General features: G+C 52.3%; 1 protein-coding gene across 6 annotated transcripts in view; it reads right to left on the bottom strand.

Moving 5' to 3' along the window:
- The window catches only part of SH3PXD2B (SH3 and PX domains 2B), a 61740-nt gene that overhangs the window by 30020 nt on the left and 13490 nt on the right, over positions 1 to 18230 (bottom strand). For all 6 annotated transcript variants that reach the window (XM_085074008.1, XM_085074007.1, XM_085074006.1 and 3 more), the window contains exon 3: positions 6654 to 6729. In XM_085074008.1, the coding sequence (XP_084930134.1) occupies positions 6654 to 6729 (76 nt within the window). The remainder of the gene's footprint in view (positions 1 to 6653; positions 6730 to 18230) is intronic.

Below are 18230 nucleotides of genomic sequence, written 5' to 3' on the forward strand. Positions count from 1 at the left end.
GAGAGCAGGGAAAAAAACCTCAGAGAGTCTCACCATGGCTTTGGTCCCTACTGAGGATCTTCTCAGGAGGCCTGGAATTGCTGAAGCCAGAGGCTGGATAGTATCAAGAACAGGACATGGGGAAATGGCCACATCACCATCATGATTTTAAACCCAGGGTGGGGTCATTTATCATGATTTTAAACCCAGGGCTGGGTCATTTATCATGATTTTCAACCCAGGGCTGGGTCACCCCCTGTGCTTCTCCCTGCCTTGGCCAGGAGCTGCATCACGGGTGACTCCTGCAAGCTGCCAAGGCATTTTTGGAGCAAAGATGAACCAAAGCCAAGCCAACTGCAGCTTGCAAAGAGCAAGAACCTTGTGGAGGAGCCAAATCTCCTGCTAGGCTCGGTTAAGGGATTGAAATGGGAGCACAGAGCACATCCAGCTCCATCGTTGCCCTGCAGGGAGAGGCAGAGGTCAGGCCAGCTCTGCCCAGGATTGCTCCTCATTGCTGAGCCCTTGGCAGAGAGGGGTTGGGACACTGCTGGTGGGAAATGCTCTGCTCTGCAGTGTATTCCTGCTCAAAACCTGCCAAGAAGAGCCAAGTCTGGCAGTCTTTGTGATGCAGCAAAAACAAAAATCCCCCTCTGTTCGATCTGTTTGATTTTGAGGGTGAACAGCCTGGGAATAAGGAATTTATCTGGAAAGACTGGCAACAGCAGCCAGGCTGGAGCTCCATCCCTTGCCCTGAGCAATTATTTTCCATCTGACAAGCGAATGATCAAGTTTTCCCTTTCCATCAGCAATCCCAGTGCGTTGCAGAGGATTCTGTTTGAAGGATGGTTTCTAAAAAAGATGAATGGATCACACCAGTTCTGCTGGCAGTTGTAAAAAATGGCTGCTTTGGTTCTGGGTCTGCCAAAATGAAATCACTGATGGGTGGGTAGGTTATAAATGGCTGAAATAATAAGCTCTGGGTGTGGGAATATTGAAATGTTTAACAAACATATGCGAGTGAATAATAATAAAAATAATACAGTTTGGGGGAATAAATTCATCACAAGTGAGCTGAAATTAGCCCAGGCATGGAGCATATGAACCAGCAGGAAATCCAGCTCCTCTCTTCATTTGCTCCAGATCTAGCATTTTTCAACAAGGAAGTTTATTTTCTAACAAAAAGCTGATCTTAATCAAAATGCCTAATTAACATAATTGCAGCCCCTTCAGTGCTGCCAAACACATAAACCCTCGACTTGACAGGCAGGAGAGAGCAGGAAACCACTTCCCTCCTGGGAGGCAAAGATGGGCAACTTGCTGGGTCAGGGAGATGCAGATTTCCCTGGCCATGTTTTCCTTGGACCATCCCAAAAACTGGCAATAGCTGTGCTGTCCAGTGGGGCTTTTCCATGGCAGAAAAACCTGCTGAACACGAGGGAAATACATGAGATTATTGCTGTGCTCTCTGCAGCCCTCACTGCTGCAGCTCCAGAGGATGATTCCCAACAACTCATTCCCAGCCCTCTCTGCTTGGCACCTCTTTGGCTGCTTCCAGGAGTTTGGAACAATTCCCAGCCTGGCTCTGGAAGTGTCCAAGGCCAGGCTGGACAGGGCTTGGGTGGTGGAAGGTGTCCCTGCCCATGAGGTGACCTTTAAGTTCCCTTCCAACCCAACCATTCTCTGCCTCTACGATTCCAAACTCCTTTTTTCTCCTCCCCTGCCTCAGGATGAGGAACACCAAGGGCAGGAGCTGTGCAGGGAGGCAGCTCTGCTGATAATGGGGTTTTCCATCAGCTGGAAAGGTCAGTGCTGCTGCAGGCTCCACTTGCCCAGCTCCTCACTCTTGTCGCAGCTCCAGGACTCGGAAATAATTAGATTTTCTTATTTACATAGATAATGCTATGCATGAGCAAGCAGAGCAGCCAGGCTCCCTCCCTGCTGGCACCAGAACTTCCCTCCACAAAGAGCAGTGGTAAAACACACTGTCCTTTGCACAAACAAACAAAGCTAGGGGTGGACTGAACATTCATCACCTGGGAATGTGTCAAACAAGTGGATTTTGGAAAGAGAAGACTGAGATAAGGCAGCAAAACAGGACGGCTGTGAGAGCACCCAGACTGCAGGACGTGCTGCCTGCTTTTTCTGCATCCCAAAAACCTCTGAATCCCTACAAAGGAAAAGAGAAGCTCTCCTGAAGGTGTTCTGTCTGACCATTCAAATTCCTCTGGTGCCAGAAAGGATCTGTTCTCCCAGGAGTGGAAGAGCCAAACTCCTCTGTGGGTAATCAAGGCTGATTTGTTTTATCTGATTGATCCAGAGGGTGCTGGAGCAGCTCTGGAGGAAAACCCTGATTGCCTCAGCCCTTCAGTGGGGCTGAAAAGGGACAGGAAATCTTGGGGGAAAGGTAAAAGATAAGAATTTGGGTCTCCAGCAGTGTGACACAGAGCAGGGAGGCAACAGGAGGGGTTAATCTCGCTAAACAAACAAACCCAGGAAGGGTTAATCTCCCCAAACAAACAAAAACAGGCAAACAGGGCTCTGCAAATTGTTCCCTCCTGTGGGAATTCTCCAGGCAGAGCTGGAGTTATACTGGGGAGCAAGGAGCTAAAAAAAAAAAAAATCAGGCAGAAGGATCTGAAACAGCAAAATTGGGGAGGCTCCCCTTGAACCAAAGGCAAGCTGAGGATCCCAAACACATCCCCTGCCCATCCCAGCTGAGAACCAAGCCAGGAGTATTCCAGGAGTGGAAAAGCAGCTGTGCCTCCTGCCTTACCCTGAAGGATTCCCCCCTCTCCTCCCCACAGCCTCGGAAAGAATTCACTTCTCTGCACCTTTCAAATCACATCCAGATTTTCCCTGGCACGCCTTCCAAACTGGCTCCACACAAAAAAAAAGGCAGCCCCAAATGGAGATGTAATTAATCCCAGCCCCTGGAGCAGCCAGCTATTCCTGGGATGGGGGATCAGGAGTGGGAGATGGTGTTTGCAGGAGCTGGCATCTGAACTCAGGTCAGAACTGCCCTTCTGACCTGCCACAGCAGAGATCCCATCTTATTAAGGCAGAAAATAACAATATAATAATAAATTGCCCCTTCTCCAGCTCAGAAAAAGATGCAACAGGACTGGGGGAAGTCAGCTAGCATAGCTGGAAAATGGATGAGTTTTCCCTCCACCTCCTTCACAGGGCCTTCGTGAGAAAGGGCAGAAAAACCCCAAATTTGTGGGTGGCACTGCTGCCCACACCCAGCAGGCTGGTGGGCTGGGAAGGGAGCAGAAAGGAGGCCTAATTCTGCTTTTAAAACTGATCTCCCCAAACCCCCTTTCTCCCTCTTTCTCCTCGGGACTTCACTCTTTGCTGCAGCTAAAAGCTTCCTAAAAAGCAACTTTACAGCCAAAGTGAGCTCAGCCTCAGGCAACTCCTCCTCGCCAGGCTCACGTTTCCAGTGAGGCAGGAAAACTGGCCAGGATCTGCTCCAGGCCACTGGGGCTGCGAGGAGCTTGGAAAGCTCTGCTCTCCTCCAAAAAGCTGTTTCCTGAAAGATCTGGCACAGCCCTCCCAGAGCAGCCCCGGCTGAGCTCATCTGTTTGCTCGCTCCCTTCTTTCCTGGGGTCTCCACGGATTCATCTCCCTGCCAGAAAAAGCATCAAACCCTCCAGGGATGTGCCCAGCTGGGCACTGCCAGGCTCTGCTCCCTCTGCAGCTGCTGCTGAGCCATTCTGGGGCACAGCTGGCAGCAGGGACAGGCTGGGTGATGGCACAGCTGGCAGCAGGGACAGGCTGGGTGATGGCACAGCTGGCAGCAGGGACAGGCTGGGTGATGGCACAGCTGGCAGCAGGGACAGGCTGGGTGATGGCACAGCTGCTCCAGGAGCCACCCAGCACTGCACAGAGCTCTGCCAGGGCTCAGGGCCAGCCAAAAATGCACTTCACATTCCCCTCCGTGGCAGCAGAGCTTTCCAGGCACGGAGCAGGGAAATCCAGATCCAAACCCCACCGTGGCATGCTGTGGGGTGAGAGTGGAGCTGAGGTACAGGGAGTGAAAAGAGAGGGGAAAGGGTGATGCCTGATGGGTTTTTTGTCCTTTTTCATTATGCTTTTATACCCTTTTTATATCCTTTTTACCCTTTCCCGTTCCTGTACTTTTTACTCCCTGTATTTTAGCCCCACAGGTTTATAACCCTTGTACTCTAGCTTTGTTCAGAATTCTTTGGAGAAGACGAAACAATCTCCACAATCTCAAGAGCATGAGGCACCAACCTTGAAAGAGTCCCATCACTGGGACATGTTTTTGTAAACTAAGTTGTAACCTTTTGGGGGGAGGTAATTTGAATAAGGGGGCAATTACTTCATTTGTTAGGTTTCTTATTGGGCAATTTTAGATAGGTATGCTAATTGGTGAGGTCCATAAAATGATACACTTGTACCCAGGGGCTCTTTTTGTTGTGGTGCACCTGGAATCCTATTAAACCAAGGTAATACCCTTTTTCCTATACTGCAGCGTCTGCATCTCAATTTTTACCAGCATTTTAGGCATCAAGGAGTATAAAAATGCATAAAAAGCGTATAAAAAACCAAAAATCAGCAGGCACCAGTGCCAACAGCCAGGAAGGGACAACCCCTGTCCCCAAAGCTCAAGTGTGACTGCTCTCTGCTCTGCTCTGGAGGACCCAGCTGTGACTCCACTCCACTAGAGCTGAGTGGGCTGAAGGATTTGCACTCCCAAAAGCCCTTTCTGATATCATCAAACTCCTGCTTCGAGAGCCTCCAGCAGTTTCCCACAAGTCAAATGCTCCAAGGCAGCACTCGTAACACAGAGCAACACCAAGCAAACAGAGTTCCTGTGGGTTGGGTGTTGTAACTTTGGGGTAATCCTGGGACTCTCTTCCCATTCCAGGAAAGCAGCCTGACCTACAGACAAACCCAGGGATTTCTCTCAGGTCGTGCTGGTGACCCCAAAACTGGGACACTTTGGGGTTTGCTGAGGAAAACCAGAGTTGCAGGAGGCATTTTTGGGAAGTGCAGTGGCCACAATGCCTGGTGCTGCTCTGCAGTGGGGCTTCCCAGAAACCTGAGGACTTGCAGGAAACCACTGGAGCCAAATCTCCCCTGGTAATGAAATTCAGATGCTCAAAGTGGGGTTGGGAGCAAACTCCAGTATTCCCAGAAGCTGAGCACAACTGAAACCCCAGCAAGTCTATGCAGACAGAACCACATTTTGCAAAAAAAGACTAACAGGCTGTTTGACTGAGCTGACCTGGGCTGAGAGGGACAAAGCTGGGGCTCAGCTGGGACAAAACTCGTGGCCATCCCAACCTGGGGAGGCAAAGAACTGCTCTAGAAAGCAATCAGGCTTCAGTCCAGCCAGCAAATCCTACAAGAAGCCTTCCCTTCTCCCCAGGTGAAGTCCTGTTTCAGAAGCAGAGCATCTCCTGAGGAGGTTCAGGCTCCCTGTCCTGCTCCAGCTCCCGACTGCCCCAGCAGCAAAACCACATCAATTCCCACTCCACTAACACCATTTCCCCGAAGCAGGAGGACTCCTGAAACCATCCCAACCTTTATTTTCCAGCAATTTCCACCCCCTTTTCCCCCCGCAGTGGAAATCCCAGTGACATGTTTCTGAGCGAAGGGAAACTCTTTCAACACCAAGGAGAAACAAACATTGGTGAGTATGAGCAGCAGAGCTCTGACCAGGCTTCCCTTCCAAAAACAGCAGCGTTTTGGTGGGAATTTTCTCCAAGTGCAGCACAGCCAAAGCATAAATCCAGTTTTTCCAAGTGATGCCCTTTGCCAATTCGGCTTCCAGCTTTCCCTGCTGGCAGGAGCACTTGTACAGCAACATCAGGTGAGCTTTGCTTCTGCTGATGTTACAATGCCAGGGCAAGGCAGGAGCAGAAACCCAGAGCAGATTCTCTTGCTCAGAAAGGGCTGGAAATTATTTTTTTTTTACGGGGCAAAGCAAAGCCCACAGAGGTCTTTATGTTTCTAGAAGAGCCAGGAGGCAGAGCAGAGCACAAAGGGCTGCACTGAACAAGCCTGACAGCCACTGGAAGTGATTATGGCACCGTGACATCCCTAAATATCCTCATTACCCGGGGCTGGGGGTAAACACAGCTCTGTGGTCAAAGAGATTCCCCTCAGGCTGGTTATTTTCCCAAGGCTTATTAGGGATGTTTTCCCCCCCAGAGCAGCAGCCACCAGCAATCTCCCACACCACAGAACACCACGGATTATCTCAGCTGTGCTTTGGGCATGAAACCACTCGTGTTGGACATGGCATGCCACAGAAATCCTGCCTGGGAGCAGAGCAGTCACTGCCAGCCAGCACGGGAGGAAGCCAAGGCTGTCAATCAGCTGGAATTCCATTGTTTTTTGCCTCTCTGGATGTCCCCTGGAGCTGCAGGGACAGGGGGAGCAGCAGTGCCTGGGTAGCATCACACCACCTCAGCCCTGTGCCTGTGGTGTTTTTGGTCTTCCACTAAGGAATTCTGGATGGAAAAAAAAAAAAAAACCCTGAGGGGTTTAACAGTGTGAACAAACACAGAGGGTTTAAAGCACACACTGCAGGCCAAGAACTCACTGCTGCTCAGATCAGAAATGTGTGTCACACACAGACTGGGACAAAGCTCCTGCTGTGCCAAACCCAGCAGGGGTTGTGCTGGAGCCCAAATTCCTACCTGGCAGGAAGGGGATGATCCTCTGCTTGGGGTCCTTCTGCCCTCCTTCCATCGGGAACTTGTCCAGCATCTGCATCTGGAAAAGAAAATGCAAGAGGGGTGATGGAAGGCAGGGATTAATTAACCTGCAGGACACAAGGCCACTGTGCCCAGGAGGAGATGAAGGAGGAGACAACATGGCCACAGATATTCCACAATTCCCTCTTTTGGGAGGAAGGGGAGGGAGATGCAAACTCTCCTCATTTTCCCTGGAGCATGGATCTGCAGTGTCTCCCAGGATTTCTGCAGCTCACTGGTCTCCAGGGTATTTGAGATGGGTCTGACTGTCTCCTGCTGGAGCTCTCTGCCTAAATAATTCAGCATTTGTGGGAGCACTGGAGACAACCTGCCCAGGAAGTGTGCTGAGCACCCAAAAAGTGTCCTGAGCACCCAAAAAGTGTCCTGAGCACCCAAAAAGTCCACTCAGCTCTCTGCAGCCCTGCACATGCATGGGTTACACTGCTTTTCCTTGGGTCTCAGACAAATTATTGAGGTTTGGGGGACAGAAGGAAGGAGGTGTTTTCCCTGCGTTTTTGAGAAGAAATTAAAAACTCCCCCCAGGACTCCCAAAGACAACAGGAAAACCAAAAGGAGCTCTCAGAGTGGAAAGAGGAGAACTCAGAACCAGAGTGACAGCGAGCACAACTGGGCTGTGCTTACAGCTGCTTCTCAAAACATTTGGGAAGAGTTTGTGAGGAAGAAAATGTCCCCAGAGTTGGCACCAGCCAGGGACTGTGGTGACATTAGAGCCACCCCAGGGAGGACTTGGCTCTCCCAGGCACTGCAGCCTCCCTGGGCTTGCCAAAATCTCCTGTTCTTCCCTCAATCCATGAAAATCCATCACTCTGGGACACATTCCTGTGGTGGAGAGGTGGCCCTGGCCCTGCTCTAACTGCAGGGGACAGCTTGTGACTGCAGAAGGGTGAGGAAAACAAGTCAGAAATGCTGCACATCTGATTGCTGTTAGACAACACAGTCCTGGAGGCACTGGAAAGGATCCTGGAGGCACTGGAATTGATCCTGGGGGCACTGGAATGGATCCTGGAGGCACTGGAAGTTCTCCCTGCCTGTGCTGGAGCCCCAGCTGAGTTTCCCTCACCCCCAGAGCACTGTGAGCCTCCAAGGCTCAACCAGCCCAGGCTCTGCTCTCCCCACCAGCACGTGCCTGGGCTGTGCCTCTGGCCAGATGTGCTCCCAGCCCTGGGATCTCCCCAAACCCACCCTCAACTCCAGCCCAGAGCATCTCCATTTCCATTTGCAAAGCAGCTGCTCAGCACGGGGATCCTTTCTCTTTGCCCCAGTGCCACCAGTATCACCCCAGGCAGGCCACACCATTAAGCCTGGCAGTCCCAAAATGCTTTCTCTTTGAGAAAAGAGGTGGCAGAGTGGCTGGAGCAGCCTCTGGCACTCACAGAAAGAGGGGAAGGTGGGTCAGGAGAGGCAGGGGGTTGATGGCATGGATCCCACCCAGCCTGGCTGCCACATCCCACAGCTCTGGAGGAGGCAGCAGCAAACAAACTGCAGCTCATCAGCTTTCCTGGGCAGGAGCCTGTGGGATGAACAGCTGGAATTCTCCAAGGAAAACAAGGATGAAGCCACAGGAGGCAGTTTGGGGTGCAGGAGATCCACAGAAACCCAGCCTGAGGCTGAGGGTTCTTCCACAGCATCACACACGTGAAAAAGCACAAAAAGGAGATGGGAAAGGATCAGCTCCACACCCAAGGGATGCCACCAGAGAGGAGGGAAAGGCAGCTGGCAGGGCTCCAGGGTTGGAGGTTCCCTGGGCTCTCCCTGCTCTGCTGGATTTGCAGGATGAGGATACACTGAGGGTGTTGCAGTGCTCTTCCCAAGGAAAGCTGAGGAAAGGACATCCAGCTCTGGAAAAGGGATGGGAAAAGGGTAAAAGTGCAGAAAACGAACAAAACCTGGGTGAGGGAGACACAGATGAAGATATCTGCACATTCCAAGGTTTCCTGGGAGAGCACCCTCATCCCCAGCCATGGCATGGACAAGAACCATGGATGGTTGGCACGGGGAGACTCCCAAAAATCACCTTTGCAGCAAAGGTTTCCATCCAAATCACGTCCCACTCCCAGAAGGAACCATCCAAGATCCTGGGGAGATGGGCAGACAGGGCAGGGGAGATGCAGACAGACACAAAACATGGGAGAGCACCCAAGTCTTGCTCTCAGCAATGCACTCAGCCAGGTCAGGAAGAAAAATGAAGGAATAAAAAAAACACCCCAGCAACAAGTAATCTATTGTTTCTCCCCTTCCAGGATTATTTTAAAGTACTTGTGACAGAGAAGGAAAAAAAAAGCAGATCAGAGTGGATGCAGTTTGAAGAATTTTGGTGTTTTTTATGACGTGGGAAGATGTTTTATCCCACTTTCCATGACCCCCTTTGCAGCAGGGAGGGATCCCAGCATCCCAGACTGGGGTATCCAGTCCAGCCTTCCCACACCAGCCCAGGGCACATTTATCCCCATTTATCTCCACCACCAACTTATCTTATCAGTTAGCTGTTTTCCCTGTGAAGCCAGGAATGTCTGGGCAGTGAGTCTGGAGTGAGGCAGAGCTCTGTGCACTGTGGGAACTCCCTGACCCCATCCATGAACAGATAAACCCCCGGGGCTTGGGCAGCCTTTGAAAAGCAGCTTTGTGCCAACAAGCTGGCACAGAGCTGCCTCATCAACAGGAAACCATAAGATAATATCCTAATTGAACCAATTAAGAGCGCTGCAGGGGATCCTGGAGAGAGGGGAATGTCTGTGCTCAGCAGGATTCCTGGGAAGCAGAGGAATCCCAAAATTTTTCCCAAAAAAAGAGCTGCTGGTGCAGTGCCAGAGGGTTGCAGCATGCAGACAGTGGGAGCCCAGGGATTTGGCTGCTGCAGGACCAAACCCCAGGACTAACAAGCAAGACATGGCACTTCCCAGCTGGAAAAAGCTTGGAGAAAATCGCTGCCAAAAGGACAGAGCCCAAAGCCAAGTGCCAGCAGGTGATCAGGTGTGCTGTGCTTTGCTTCTCCTCTGAGTTCCACAACGTGGTGGAAGAGTTTTGACTTCTTACCAAGAGGATTTTTGGAACGAGACAAGAGGAACAGGCAGGAAATGATGCCCTAGAAGTTCCACCTTCCCTGGGCAATGCCCTGAAAAGAGACCAGAGAGGCTGTGGCTCCTCCCTGGGGACATCCCAGAGCCCTCTGGACACAGCCCTGTGCCCTGTGCTGGAGCAGGGAGGTGACACCAGTGACACGCTGAGGTCCTTCCATCCTGACCCACCCTGGCATTCCAGGATTTGCTCTGCCTGCTCGAGGGAGGTTCAGTGTAAAACCACATTGCTCTTTGTGGTCCAGCAAGTCAGAGCTGCCCTACTCCATCCCTCCAGCAGACAGAGTTAGCCAGGGCAGAGCAGCCAGCTTTTGACACCACTCGATGGGAAAAAGGGGAAAAAAAGGAAAAAAAAGGGAATAAAAAGGGGGAAAAAAGGGGAAAAAAGGAGTTCAACAAAAGGCTTCAGAGCGTGGCTGAGGGGCAGAATCACAAGAGGCTCTTTGTGAGAGCAGCAGCAGCATGGAGAGATGAGCTGAGCCAAGGCTGCTCTCATCCCACACTCCCCACAGACCTCATTCCTCGTGAGCTGGGAATGCCACAGGCAGCCAGGGATGCCACGTGTCCCCATGTCCCTGCGGGGTGGCTTGCAGAGGGGACATTCCCACGTGCTGAGGACATTCCTGAGCTCCACGTGCCCAGCTGGCCATCAGGCAGCTCTGCTCTGCCAGGAATCAGAGCCCACTGGATCCAGGAACAACAGGATTCACCAAGGGTCCCACTGAGCCCCAGTTGGGCAGGAAAAGGGATGCAGGTTTGGGGGGTATTTTTGTAGTTCTGGGTTGGATTTTTTGGTTTTTTTCTGGGATTTTGGGGCTTTTCGAACCATGGGGGTTTTTTGGGGTGATTTCCCCACTCAGGGCATTTCGGGGTCTCTTTCCCCCCTCAGGTTTCCCATTTCCCCTTTGATTGGCAGAATTATTCCCTAAATTTCCTCTTGGGGTCTTATGGCTCAGGTGCATCTGCCGCTCAACTTCCAGGGTGAGATTTGGGGTGAATTCCCACAATTTTGGGGGCCAGGGTGAGAAGAACAGCCAGCCCATGCAGGACACAGCTCCAGGCTGAGAAGCAGGGACTTTGCAGAGTGTTCCTGCAGATCAAAGCACTGCACTCCGCTGCTCTGGGAAACCTCTGCCAAGCTGACAGTCTGGGAAAAGGACATCTGGCAGCAGCTCAGAGGCTACTGATGTTCCATCTCTGTGATCCTACAAGAGATCCTACACCTTCCCCACATCCTCGAGGGCTGTCTGAGCAAACAGGGGGTGAGAAAAAAAACCTCAGCAGCCCAAAAAACAAGGAGTAACACGGAGGAAACTCAGATCCCAGATGTGGGATGTCAGCCCTGTGCTGTGGCACCACATCTGGGTGTTCACAGCAACAGGAGCAGCACAAACCCCAAGCAGTGGCAGAGGTTCAGAGTGCATTTTCCACACCAGCAGAGGCAGTCCCGACCTCCCCAGCACTGGGGAATGGCATCACAGAGGTTGGATTGTGAAAACCTCATGGAAAACTTGAAGCATCGCCCAGAGATCGACGAGAAAAGAATTAACTGAGGTCAGGGGGGGAAAAAAAAAATCCAAGGGCCACACAAATCGTCAGCAGCTGCCACTGCAGGAGGGATTTCCTGTGAAATCACAGGAAGCATTAGGCACACAGTGGTGGCTGGGAATAGCTGCTGGCATGGGGAGCAGTGGGGATGGGCAGGACACACCCTGCACCCGTGGTGAGCCTCAGCACTGAGCCACCCCCAGCTCTGTGTCACCCCAGAAACCATGGGGAACAAAGCCAGGGAGCTGGGGGGCTCTGAGGATGGGGCAGCTTCACATCTTTGGGCTTGCTCTGAGTCCAATGGTCCTTCAAATCCAACTGGGCAAAAAGCTTTCACTGCCCAGGGCAGGAGATGTTTCCTGCCTGAGCATCCAGGGTTTCATAGAATCATGGAATGGGTTGGGTTGGAAGGACCTCAAAGCTCATCCCATGGCAGGGAGACCTCCCACTGTCCCAGGTTGCTCCAAGCCCTGCCCAGCCTGGCCTTGGACACTGCCAGGGATCCAGGAGCAGCCACAGCTCCTCTGGGCACCCTGTGCCAGGGCCTCCCCACCCTCACAGGAAATAATTCCTCCCCAATACCCAATCTAAACCTTCTCTCTGTCAGTTTGAAGCCATTCTGTTCCATCCATTGGTGCTGAGTGCTGGCAGTCACCTCTCTCATTATACCACTAATCCATTTCCCACTTAATTTCTAATAATTGCAGCCTATTTGGCACTGGGATGACAGAGATGAGCACAGGCAGGGGCAGGAGCAGAGCAGGAACACCCCAGAGCACCAACCCTGCATCCTGTCTGGTGGGAAATGACTCCTGCTGGCTGCTGTGCTCAGGAACAGAGCAGCAATCCCAGGTCTGTGCTGCTTCCTCTGCCCCAACCCAGCCATGGGAACATCCCTGCAGCACAGCTGGGGCTGTGTCACACAGGATGGACCCCTGGAAAGAGCCCTGGGTGCCAAAATCCACAGAGCCACCAGCAAAGCCATGGCCAGAGCTGTTGGGAAAGCTGCACAGATGAGTCGTGTTCACCCACATCCTCCTCCCAACATCCCCAAACAGCAGCTTCCCAAATGCTTGGAAAGGCTGGGAATGCACAAAGTTTTAGCTTCTGCTGGGGAAGTGGAAACAGCGTGGAGAAACACCACCAAATCTGCCCAATTTCACGAGGGCAGGGCTGTCCCTGTGCACTCCAAGCAGATCAAGTTCCTCACCTCACTCAGCGCTTCTCACCCAGAGCCAACCCCACTGAAGGGTTCCAGGGTCACTGAGAGACCCCAAAACCTCGGGCTGACCTGTCCCCAGCTCCTCCCAAACAGCTCCTGCTCTGATTTCTCCTCCAGCCCTGCCCTCCCCAAACCCTTCCCCGCTTGAGATGAGGAGCAGCAGAGCAATGTGCATTCCTCCCCTGAATTAATCCCGACTTTTCAACCTGTGGCAAGCCCAGGCAGGAGGAGGCAGAGGAGGAGCTGCAGAAGCTGCAGCCCAAAGCCTTGGAAGAAAAAAGGGTTGGTCACAACCAGCAGCCTCGTGACCTCTTTTTGCAGCAGAATTCTCACTAAGCATCTATTTTCCCCACTGTTCCCTCTCTAAACACAACTTCCTTTTCCAGTTCAGCAGAAAAGCCAACATTGAGAGGTTTTTGTCTCCTCAGGAGGAGGTTTCATTGTTTGGGTTCATGCTGGTGTCACCCAGGCAGCTCCAGGGCGATGCTCAGGTGGGAAATGAGGCTCTGCAGCCCCTGAGGGGTTAAAGCACCAAATCCATGGTTTCTGTGGAACACACCTCAGTTCCTGGCAGGACCATGGGGCTTTCTGCCTTCTCCCAGCTGATAATAAACTCAGTCTGGCAGAGACAGGAGCTGCTGGAAGCCCCAGGGAACAACCCAGCTCCAGTGTCCCACCACCCCTTCTGCACCACCAGCACACCTCCCTCTCAGAGCTGCAATTCCTTAACTCCCAGAAAAGTTGGGATTGAGAGGTGCCAAACCCAGAGGTGCCCAACAATCCCAGAGCACAAAGCCTGCAGCAGCCTCACCTCAGAGCTCTCCTCAAAGTGTCACCTCCCCCCGGGGACACACAGAGAGCAAACTGGAGAGCCTCTGGCCAAATTCACTGGCTGGGAAAAATCCACCACGATTTTGGAGCTCTTGGCAGGTGCAAAGTCACCCCCCGAAATGGAAATCTCAGAGCTCCTGGGAACTTTCCAAGGAGATTTTTTTTAACTTCCTGCAGGTGGGAGGGGAACTGGAAAATGCTGATTTGCCAAGGAGAAAGATCAGCAGGTGAGGATCCATTACAATTAACGTTTCAATGTGAACTGCTAAATTAAAAGGCTTTTTTTTTTAACGTTTTAAGTGACTCATCAAGGGGAAAGCTTTACTTAAGAATATGAACAGCGAAAAAAAAAGACCAAGAGAATGTTTTACACAGACTGAACTGAGCTACCAGCCTGTGGCTGATGGTAAAGGATCAGCCTGCAGAGGAAAATGGGAGCACAAGGAATTCTCCACCAGTTGCACAACAACAGCACCTCGTGTATTGAAAATTTGGCTAATTTAATATGGTGTCAGCACTGAAAAACGACACCCAAATGAAACCCTAAATGTTCAATCAAAGGCAGCATTGAAACAATAAATTCACCTCCCTTAATTACACCTCCCCAGCCTCATCAAGATCTGATTTCCAGGCTGCCAGGTGAAGACAGCCACAAACCTCATTTCCAATTCACTGACTAATTCACCTAATTCACTCCTCCAGCAAAGGCCTCCAGATGTGGTGCCAGCCAGGCAGAAAGGAGCTGCAGTGGTGACAGGGAAGATGCTGGGTGTCCCCACATGCCACCAGAGGTCATTTCTCACGCGGTTATCACTCACTTTGCAATCCCAGATAACACCAGAATATGAAAATTCCCACAGAGCAGGGGGCAGAGCAGCACTGGGGATGGGAAGCTGACCAGAAGAGGTGCCACGAATCCAGAACTGGCAGGCAAACCCTGGAGCCAGCATGGCACCCTGGAGCCACCACGGAGCCCTGCAGCACCCACCCACTTGGCACATTTTCCCCTCTCCATTTTCTGGCTAAAAAATCCCCTCCCCAGTGCCTGGAAGCTGTGAGTCACAGAGGAAGGGCAGATCCTGGTCTCTCCCTCACCCCACGAGGTCTCCCCTCATCCAGCAGCCTTGGCAAAGCTTTCCTCACACCAGGAAAAGCCTGTGCTGCATCCCAGCGATGGGAATGAGGAGACAGACAGCCTCGGGGCATCCTGGATGAGGGGAAAAAAGGATCATCACTCCTCGATGGAGCAGAACACTGGGAAGGGAGAGCAAGAGGTTATAAATTGTTCCCTCCTGGGGTTCACCAAGAGCTCAGGAGATCCTGGAGGAGATTCCCTTTGCCAGGGGACTCCAAACTGCCAGACACCCCTCACCAAAAGCACTTCCAGCAGGGAAACAGGGATTTACAGTACCTTGTGACAGCCTGATGGAATCCATTGTAAGGGGTGGGAAAGCAGTGAGGAATCAGGAGTGAGGAAAAGCTCCTTGTCCCTTTACCTTCATCACCTTGTCCCTTTACCTTCATCACCTTGTCCCCTCAGCTTCACCACCTTCCCTGCACAGGCAGGATGAGCCAAATTCCTATTTGTGTTTCCCACTCCCCATCCACCTGCACAGATCCCTGCTGGCTGCCCAGGCTGTGTGGGTGGTGAACTCACCAGGCTGTGCTGCACCAGAAGGATTTAACAACACAAACTGGCCATTCCCCTGCAAATCCCCCACACTGAGTGAGGCACAGCACTCCCTCACACTGATTTCCTGCTCTCCATCCTCGGCTTCTCCCCAGGCAGGCAGCATCAATCAGCTCCAAACTGGTGCATTTTGGATCCAGAGCTGCTGCCACAGGGTAGAAATTGCAAAGTGGGGTGTTAGATGGATTAAAAGCACATGGAGATGGTGGGTGTCAGTCAGTCCAGACCCCAAAACCTGATCAAAACCCCTGGGCACAGGCAGGCTCATCCCCAGGGACAGACCCCATGGCAGTGGGCAGGAGAGCCACCAGGGCCCTGGCAGGAAGGAGGCAGCTGAATTTCCAGAGCTTTTCCAGTGAATATTTGGGAATTGCAAGGGCATCAGCTCATCCCTGACTCAGGGAGAGGGGGGAACAGGAAAACCTTTAAACACTGAATTACCCAAAATCTCCCCAAACAAAACCACACTGGACTGTCAGCACGAAACCTCAGCCCCATCCCCAAGGGACAGAACTTTTATCCTTCCCCTCTTTCCACCTCCTCTCTCCATGGGTTTCCCTCAGGCTCCCTCCCAGATCAGATCCCACAGAGGCTGGTTGGTGTCTCCTGCAGCTGCTCTGCCAAGTTTCCAGAGGGAAGGAGATCAGGGGTGCCAGGAGGGATGAATGAACAGAGAGCAGGCTCAGCAGGCAGCCCTGCCCTTGCCATGGCTGCAGCTGGGAACAAGGCACCATCAGATGGGCTCACAGCAAACCAGGCTGCAAAAGGAGAGGGTGATTGGCTTGGGATAAATCAAGAGCCACGGAGTGCTGTTCCCAGCTTGGAAAGAGCCAGGAGCCATGGAGTTCAGTCCCCAGCAGCTGCTCCAGACAGGCTGAAGCTCTGAGAATTGAGGATTATTTCCCCTGCAGACACACTGCAGTGTGTCCCAGCTGTGTGCTGGCCTGGGAATGCTCATCCAGCACCAATCCAGGCTGCTGATTCCCAGGGGAAGGCACAGTTTAGCTGCCAGGCACACAAGGGTGCCAGCTCCAGCCATTCTCAGTCCCTGACCTGCCCTGCTCTGGCTGCCAAAGGCTGGAACACTATAAATGGAGAGAGAAACCATTTAGGAGCCAACTTTTAACTAGGCTGAAGTGCATTGGGCTGTGCTTGTTCTCTGCAGAGGGAGAGAGGAGAATGGTGAAGGTCTTTGATGCACTGCTGGAAAAACACCAACTGTTCCTCCTGCAAACAGCCCCTTGTTTAATGGAAAGTGTTTCTGCTCCTCCTGAGCTCCAGGATGGGAATTCACTATATTCCTACACTTCTGCAGGAGGTGTTTAAGCTCTGGGTGCAGTCTGGGCACAGAGGACAAAGGGCTGCTGGTGCTTTTTGGCAGGAAGTTGTGGGTTTTTCCCTCTCCTGGGTCACGCAGGGCTTGTCTTTCCTGATCCAACTCCCTGAGAGCAGAGATCCTGCTGATTTATTTTTGTGCAACCACGAAGCTCATTGCACACACAACTGCTCAGAATTTTGCTGAACTCCATAAACCCCGGAGGGGAAAAAAAAAAAAAAAAGAAGAAATCCCCAAAGTGTTGAAATAAGATTCCTGTTACGAAAGAGCTATTGAGAGAGGCCTGTTTACAATCCCTGGGCACAAAAAACCATCCAGCTCAGCCTGGCTGAGCTGCCTCAGGGCTTTTCCATCAGAGAGACCACCCATCAGCCAGGAGAGGGTGAATCCAAGCAGTGCCTGGCTGGCATTCCCACCTGGAGGAGCGCTGGGCTGCTGGGGGGATTTATTCACTCTGTTCTGTGCTCTCCACCTCGGGAGGATTAAGATAACACTCACTTCACCTCGGTGAACTCCTGCCAGGAGCTCGGGTTAGATAATGGAGGAGGAGGAGGAGGAAGAGCAGGAGACAGAGGAAGGCAAGCCCTGGGCTCCCACTAATGCAAGCAAGAGGCTCATTTGAATTTCTCCAGCCTCCAACTGCCTGAAACAAGCTGATGAGAACAATTCCTCTCTGTGTGCCAGCTCCACTCTTCGGAGCCCATTTAACAGGGAGGTTTATTTAAAACCTCTCTGAATCACTGAGACACAGACTTTCCCCTCTCCCTGCCTCTGCCTGGCGCCTGTGAGCTCTCCACAGGTGAGGAACTCCTCCAGAAGGGCCAACCTCTGCTCCACATGGAGAGGACAGCCCCAGACCACTGCCTGCTGCCAGTTTTCTCATGCAAGTAGGCACCACTTCAACAGCCTTATTTATTCTCTGGTGCTGCACACAAAGCTGCTGGCCCCAGGGCTGCAGGAGTCTTTCCAAGATGAAACAGCTCCAGGTGGGTCAGAGCTGAAAGTTTCCAGCTAAGAACCTGAAGGGTTTGTTAGACATATGGAAAACCAGGAGAATTGGGAAACACGCTGGATGCACAGACAGACAGGAATGGGAGGGAGAGCCAGAGCCAATTTTAATATTGCTTCAAACTCTCCGTTTTTCTGTGCCTGGATTGTGCAGTGAGAACATTGAGTTCAGCCTGTGCTGTGTCTCCAGCCCTGGCCTCAAAGTTAAACCTCTTAAGGCACAGAATATCACCTAGAGCTTCAGCTGGGACAAAGACTGAGCAAAAGGTTTTTGACTGCAAGGGGAAAAGCCTTGGGGTGACCTATCCCAAAGAGGGACATCCCTGAAATGTGCCAGGGGGTCAGGCTGTGCTCCAGGGAACAGGGACAGCAGGAGAGGGAACAGCCTCAGGCTGGGCCAGGGGAGGCTCAGCTTGGCCAGCAGCAGGAATTTCTCCATGGAAAGGGTGCTCAGGCCTTGGCAGGAGCTGCCCAGGGAGGTTTGGAGTGCTCATCCCTGGAGGTGGCACTGAGTGCTCTGGGCTGGGGACAAGCTGGGCATTGGGCACAGCTCGGATTCTGACCTTGCAGCTCTTTCCCAACCTCAAGGATTCAGTGGAGGCAGAGCCCAGCAGACTCCAGGCTTCACTCCTGGCTCAGTCTGGGTCTGGATGTCCTTCCTGCCTGCCTGGGGAGGGGACAGGAGGACACTTTGCCCGTGGCTGCCCGTGGGAGTTGGCTGTGCTGTCAGCACCAAGTGTGCTCGTGTTTTCCTTGGCTCTGCTCCTGCAATAATTGTTTAGCCACAATG

This window comes from Lichenostomus cassidix, chromosome 13 (assembly GCF_008360975.1).
Source record: "Lichenostomus cassidix isolate B80296 chromosome 13, HeHo_3.0, whole genome shotgun sequence".
NCBI lineage: Eukaryota > Metazoa > Chordata > Aves > Passeriformes > Meliphagidae > Lichenostomus > Lichenostomus cassidix.